Source organism: Mya arenaria, chromosome 14, assembly GCF_026914265.1.
Source record: "Mya arenaria isolate MELC-2E11 chromosome 14, ASM2691426v1".
NCBI lineage: Eukaryota > Metazoa > Mollusca > Bivalvia > Myida > Myidae > Mya > Mya arenaria.
In genome coordinates, this window is record NC_069135.1 from 19,882,273 (window position 1) to 19,889,465 (window position 7,193).

Sequence of the window (7,193 nt, forward strand, 5' to 3'; positions counted from 1 at the left end):
GTGTTGTATTTGCAATTTTATATTTCTATATTCATAAAGCTTACCTCATTAAGTGACTAATATATCTGTTTTAACAATGGTAATCGGATATATCTTGGTAAATGTAAGGGATTTGATTAACTTTTTTTCTTAACCAGGAAGTCGTCTTTATAGCGTAGTTTAAAAATGCAAGCATGAATTCGTTGAATCAAAAATACTATAGTCTGTCTGCAAACAAATGGAAACAGTTCATGTTTAAATTCAAGAAGACACAAAACAAGTTTAAGAGTAGTTTTTTATGTGTGTGTATTTGACATCTTTGCATGGTAAAAACAATTATTCAAACATTCAGAGTTGCAGGGACAACGAAATCTCCGCAAAGCACACACACACAATTTGAAATAAAATAACAAAAGGTCAGGAAAAACACAGTTTAAACCAATGCGTGTTGGGAAAAAGATAGCAAAAGAACTAGCAGAAGGGGCGGGAACCTTTCCTGATCAAGTACTTTTCATCACAATTTTCACGTTAAGATTATTTTTTTCAATTTTTAGGGTATCGAACAGACTACCAAAGTTTAGTTTAATTTGCGAGGAGTGCCAAAGGGATAAAGTCATGGTAGTTGCATGGACCTTTTCAGGAGTATACAACCTTTATTCCGTTACAACGAATCATTTGCTGCGACATTTCTATCACATGCTTAACCTCCGCGAGCACTTCATTCTCTACAGCGTATGCTGATTTCCGTCACACAACTTGTTCAATCTCGTTAAGCACCGCCAGCGTAAATCGGTGAACGCCTGTTTGAGAAAAAAACGACGAGGCAGACTAATGTAGGTATAAAACAATAACTATACTATCTGAACAATGTTGACACCAAAATATTACCCTACTAGCATTTATATAAGTCAAATATCTGCATATAGCCATCTTAAAATGTTGCTAATTCGGGTAGGAATGAAGATGGTCCTTTAGCTTGCGCCCCCGGCAATTCTACCAACCATGCAGTATGATGAACTTGAAGGTCTGAAATGTATATATAGTTTACTAATTAAACATTAAACTAGTATTAAATCTCTGTTGCATATACATAGATACTGGTAGTGTTTTCAGTGCGGCCTTGTGGTAACACAATTGACAGTCAATCCAGGGGTCGCAGGTTTACTACCTCGCCGCACCACTAAAATACCGATCGAATTACGAGAGGGACGTTAAATGGGGGCCTGGTGTGACAGTGTTATACACTGGTGCACGTTCAAGAACCAGGGCAGCTCTAACCATCGTTAAATTCTGTTTCTGTTTCTCCACCCCGACGCCCCCACCCCTCCCCCAAACAACAATAACAATCTTCTCGGAACACTCGCCGAATAGACAAGTGACGACTGCGAGTATAAATATGCTTACATACCCACACATCTCAGTTGAGTAAAGATAATAATTTTGAAAGTTTACAGATTGATTGTTTTCGAATGTTACTTACGCGTAACTAGGGTTTGTCGTTCCGTTGGTATTCCTATTTGATTCTAAAAAGAAAGGTATATTTGAGTTGTGGACACACTAATAAGTCTCATCACTGCCTTGTAATTGGACACAATGGTATGAACTGGTTTTTATAAATAAGAATATGTCTAACTGTCATAATGGTTACTAAGGGAAGATAATCGTACATTTATAACGAGTCCCTCGCCTTAAAGGGGAATTATATTGGTTAATCACCCTATTATTATTATTATTATTATTATTATTATTATTATTATTATTATTATTATAATTATTATATTCAAGTACCTGCGGTAGTATAAATACCTGATGCTTGTGCAGTTCGATGTGCCTTTCCATTATTTATCCTCCTTCGAATAAAAACGATCGAAAGCATAAAAGCAATAAGACCAAAACCCGCTACTCCTCCTACGACGATACCAATACTTGCGTTCCTCAAACCTGAATAGACACAATTAGAAACTTCAACCATCTTTAATATAATGATGGATAAACGTCCATATAAAAACCCTCAACAAAATTTAAAAGTTGTTAATTTTATTGTAAATCACTAAGGTTTGTCGGTATAGCAATTTTGTTTCGTGTTGGGTCGGTCTGTGGTGTTGGTTTTAATGTATGTGGTGTTTTTACGTTCATACCTCTAGTTCACGGTCGTTCGGCCTGGCCTTGCGACTCTTATCAGGGTTTATTTATGTATCAATTTTTTTTCAATTTTCGACTACAGTGCCAGTCCCTGTACTTTTCATTGTACAATTGTGAAACTTAAAAAAATGAAGAAAAACAACAACATACACATGTAAATACTTAATTATTATGCAAAATGTGTCGTTGTTATACAAGTTTTATAGTGCATGAAATGAAATTGATGGAATTATTTCCACAAAATCACCTTTTTTATGTTTTGGTGTAGTTGATGTGTCCAATAGTGTTGACCCCAAAGTTGTTTTCGAATTGGATAAAGTTTCTACATTTATTATTGATGTTGTATTCTCTTCTGTTATATTTGAAGTGCTGGATTGTCCAGCAGTCGTTGAGATCGATGCTGTTGCTGTGGTGGTGGGCGTCGTCACCATTGGTGTAGATGTTGAATCTGTTGTTGTTGTGGTGGTGGTGGTGGTCGGCGTCATTGGTGTAGATGTTGAATCTGTTGTTGTTGTTGTTGTGGTGGTGGTGGTAGTGGTTGTGGTTGTGGTGGTCGGCGTCATTGGTGTAGTTGTTGAATCCATTGTTGTTGTTGCTTTGGTGGTGGTCGTCATAGGTGTCGATGTTGAATATATTGTTGAAGAGACACCAGCACATGGATTCGTTTCAGGAGGACACGAGACTGTTACCCTACCATCCGGGGAGGATCCTGAAGGATAGAAAATAATGCCCTATGCCTTTGTTTTCCGCTAACCGTTGCAAAAACTACAAATATTGGTTGAAAATTTCTTCATATAACTTTTAACTTGAGTTTGTTTTTGTTTATGGCTCCGTGTGTCTTTTTGCATTGACATTTGTAGCATTGATCATAGTAATAATTTTGTATTTCTCTTTTGTTTCTCAAAAGCAATTGAGTTCGTACTAGCAGTTCGTACTTCAGTAAAGAAACAATTAGATTTAACATACATGCCCATAATCTATGATGGTGTTAAACGTTCTTTATCAGTAAACATTTTATTTTAACTATCAATTCCAACGGCATTGTAAACGTGATATTTCATACTCCGAAACCATGGTATACTTACCAGCAAATCCTAGCCAAAACGAGCCCAAATCAGATGTAAGGCTGTTCTCTAGCTGAATGATAAGATACTGTTCGCTTGTTTGCAATGTTTTCGGCGAAGCTGTGTTATTTTGACAGTTCCAAATACCGATAATGATACCGTCGGGTCGTCTCACAATAAGTCTTTGTTGGCATTGACCCCACCTTAAGATATTTACATTTTTACTTATCATAATGGTATCTAAAAAGAACAATAAAACAGAACATTTTAACCAAGGTAAATATGACTGCCTTAAATCAATGAACTCGTTGTTCGAACACAGAAAAAATGCTGCTTTGCAAACAAAATACTTTCAATATTTGTTTTATATATTCAAATGTTCAAATACTAATGAATGGTAACTATACTTGTTTTCCATCACAATCTGCCACAGTGTTATAGAGAGTTTTGAGCCCATATCACACGTGTGGACAGAGCAAGTCAGAGATTTTCCCGACGGGATCTTCTGAACGTTGTTGAAACCGGGACTTTGCAGATAAACATGCGGCCCTAAGCTCGTAGAGGTTATCGTTCCTGACATGCTGCTAAGAATACTCGTCTCTAAAAATAAACAAAATGCCATCAAAAAATTAATAGCAGGTACGTCAGAGATAGTTTAGTCCCTGAAGAGTTTCAAAATGAAACATTATGAACAGACATTTGGTATACAGTCAGTTTTATTATACGCTTAAAAATAATGATGTTAATGGGAAATTGAATTTATTTCCATCGAAATAATCCACCCCTATTGTTACATTTGAAATGTGAGAGTGTTGCACGAGCATCACTGTCAATACTCATTTCCAATTATTTTCATACCTGGATGTAGTTTGAAGGATCGACATTTCAAGAATGTATTTTTAAACATAACTGAACGTGGAGGATAAACTACATTTTACGTGTATGACCAAACTTACCAGGTATGCAATAGTAGTTTATATGCATGTAGTTTGGATGGTCAGGTATTCCAATACATTCCTGTGATATAACACTAGTAGCCATCACGTTGCAACTACGCCTACCATTGCAATTTTCTATATACTGAACTGCATTATTGGGATGAATATTATATGACATTTGGCAGTCTTGTTCGGTTATGTTCGAACAACAAAGTTGAAACTGATTTTGGATGCGAACGTTGTCCAAAGTGCAATTCAGTGCCGCTGTTTTGTAGGCGACGGTAAAAGTCTTTATTGCAATTACTTCTCCCGGTGGACACGAAGAAGACATAAAATTACTTGCTGGTGTGGTAACGCCGAAACAAGAAGCGGTGCTTTTGTATAAAGTACCAAGGGCAAAAGTCCCTGAAAATATAGTAATATATTTGAGTACAAAGCCAGAAATGATCTTTTTCAAGTTCATAGTTATCAGTTGTGTCATCGAATGAAACTTGATACCTCGTTGCCTTCGTGTTAAAATCGTTAGGACATATCTGGTCTTATTTTATTGATCAATAATTGGGTCAAACAACTTAATCCATAATAATTCGTTCGGTTCATGCATATAAGTAAAATATTCATAACAGGTTTATGTCATGAATATGACTTATACATATATCTTCATTTTTTGAGTTGCAAAGAACATGAATAGTATTGTTATTCATATTTTAGGAATAAATATAATGTACTGTTATGTGTAGTATTTATTATTAAAATATTGACCTTTTGATAGGCCACACTCTTATTTTGGATTTTATAGCAAATTGGATATACTTAAACTATATGTATTTCTTTAGAACTTGCGGTCAAGGAAACCCGTGAAAGTGCAAGCACTTGTTTCCAACTGTGTCCTTTGTTTTTGCTGAAAGGACAACACGCGGAAGAGACAACGGTTGGATACAAGGAGTCCGGGTGCGATACCCTAGTTCCTTTTCGAACAGAACCCTTGGTTCTTTTACGTGCTCGGTGTAAAGCACCGATACACTGGCTACAGCTTTTCTGGGTTAAACCAGTACTACCCTTTAATTGCTGAGCACTAGGCAAGGGAGCTACTTGTTCCAACTTTTAACGTCTTTCGGTATGACGCGGCCACAGATCGAATCCACGACCTCCCACTCCGACGGCGGACTCCTTAACCACTAGGTCACGGAGACGGTAAACTATACTACAGAAAGACTGTGCCATAAATTTTTATGTACCTTTTTATTTGATCCAGCAAACTTCTGCTGTGTTTTTGTTTAGATTTTTAACATATCATAAACATCACTCGAACGACGTTTATTTTTGTTTCAAATATATGTCTTGTTTAAAATCACCGAACCTAATGATCCCGAATTAGTCTTTGTCATCGCCGACATCTATAACGAAGATCTTAATTTGACAACACTGTAATGTACCCAAACTTCTTGACATTTTCTTTTCAAAAATAAAGACCTAATGCAATTGTTATCATGTCATCGTATTCTTACAAAATTCATACGTTTAAACGATAAGTTTGTAGAAACGCTATATCACATTACAAACAGTTATTCATGTGTACTTGAAAGAAATTGTATTTGATATTAACAATCTACATTTACCCGTCCTTCTTAAACCCCATCAAAAGGCTGATAATATTACTGCGTTTTATTCTGGATTGTTGTATTCAACTCTAGTGGATTTTCTGCAGACTACACGAAGGGCTAGCATCAAATACAACTTCCCGGATCAAAATCAGTACTTATACATATAAACGTTAGTTTGTTTAATGACGCAACATTATGTTTTCTGATGTCATAAAAATATCACGCAATAAATATGATGTATTATGATAGGAAGCTTTTCTGGTGACATGTATCACGTCGAGTTCGGTGTGTAAACATGTAACCGTCAAGATTTAAGGTTGAGAAAGCTACATGTAAACACAACAAACGAGACGTGGTGCAGGTCACCAGAAAGGCATCCTGTCGTAGTATTCCATTTATTATATATTTGATTTTTTCAATATGCCTCTCAAAAGTCCAAATATTGAATGGCTTGCGCGTATGAATGTGTTACGTACTTTTGTGTATTGAAGACAAGGGAGGCTTTTCCAGCGAAGCGAAGTAATAAGTTACAGAATTCACATAATTGAACAAAATAAGAAGAACATGTTTTATATCCATGCTATAGCTAACGTATCATAAAATTGTTTCACAGTCATACCTTCCTTTGTTTGGAAATAACTCATAAAACGTAATAGATGCAAACTCCGTTGAATGAGTTAGTTAACAGATTCTGTATTCACCCCGAAGTATTTGAATCATACGGAATAGACACTGTTAACTTACAAAGGTCATACAACCTCAAAACATCAGACGTATATAGGTTGGCATTATTCGGAAGGATATTCAGTGCATAGTTGTGTTGGAATTCACGAAGTTTCGTAAGCAATTCACAATAACTTTATTTATATTACATCAATTATAATAAGACGTTGTTTTTAAGCACAAACAACCGTACAGCTACTTTAATTCTTAAGGAATCAAGAATAATTGAAACATAGATATACAAATTTTCGTTTCGATGAAAACCGATAATATTAAAGCTTAACACAGCGAAATATTCTTGATTAAATACCTAAAAAAAAGATTTTTTTTAATTTTGTTGAAATTCCTGTATAAGCCGGAAATACAATTTGTTTGGTAAAAAAGACAACAATGAAATAAACAGTTATTGTTGTACATACCATGGACAATATGAAAAGCCAGCAATTGCACGAAAAAACTCATTTCAATGACTATAACTACATGCACAACTTTCAAGCACAAGTGGTATAAATCTTCTGGAAAAAAAATCAGAATAAGGAATCCAGTTTCTTTGACAAAGAACTATTTAAAGGTCCGTGATTCACGTGTGAAAAACGATAGTCGGTTTTTAAACTCTCCATTTCATTATATAATTCTAATTGCTAAATGCCTTCACCGACTACTTAAAATGTTTATGGTAATAAAATAGACAAATCATCAGTGGTTTTTCACAGACAATAAGGTTAAAGGTTCTTAAACGTATA

The 7,193-nt window shown here is 35.4% G+C and overlaps 1 protein-coding gene across 1 annotated transcript; it reads right to left on the reverse strand.

Moving 5' to 3' along the window:
• Window positions 1–260: 260 nt before the first annotated feature.
• Window positions 261–7,193, reverse strand: LOC128216213 (uncharacterized). Its single transcript, XM_052922783.1, has 8 exons — window positions 6,870–7,193; window positions 4,142–4,528; window positions 3,593–3,785; window positions 3,207–3,388; window positions 2,369–2,830; window positions 1,786–1,920; window positions 1,460–1,502; window positions 261–1,005 (listed from the first exon to the last, which is right to left on the reverse strand). The coding sequence occupies exons 1-8, from the start codon at window positions 6,910–6,912 to the stop codon at window positions 951–953; spliced, it is 1,500 nt and encodes a 499-aa protein (XP_052778743.1). The 5' UTR covers window positions 6,913–7,193; the 3' UTR covers window positions 261–950.

Excerpts from the sequence above, each read along its gene's own strand:
- LOC128216213 (XM_052922783.1), bottom strand. The coding sequence starts at position 6,912 with ATGAGTTTTTTCGTGCAATTGCTGGCTTTTCATATTGTCCATG. Across the intron at positions 3,786-4,141 it reads AAACTACTATTGCATACCTG|AGACGAGTATTCTTAGCAGC; the intron begins GTAAGTTTGGTC and ends GTTTATTTTTAG. Across the intron at positions 1,503-1,785 it reads TCGAACTGCACAAGCATCAG|AATCAAATAGGAATACCAAC; the intron begins GTATTTATACTA and ends CTTTCTTTTTAG.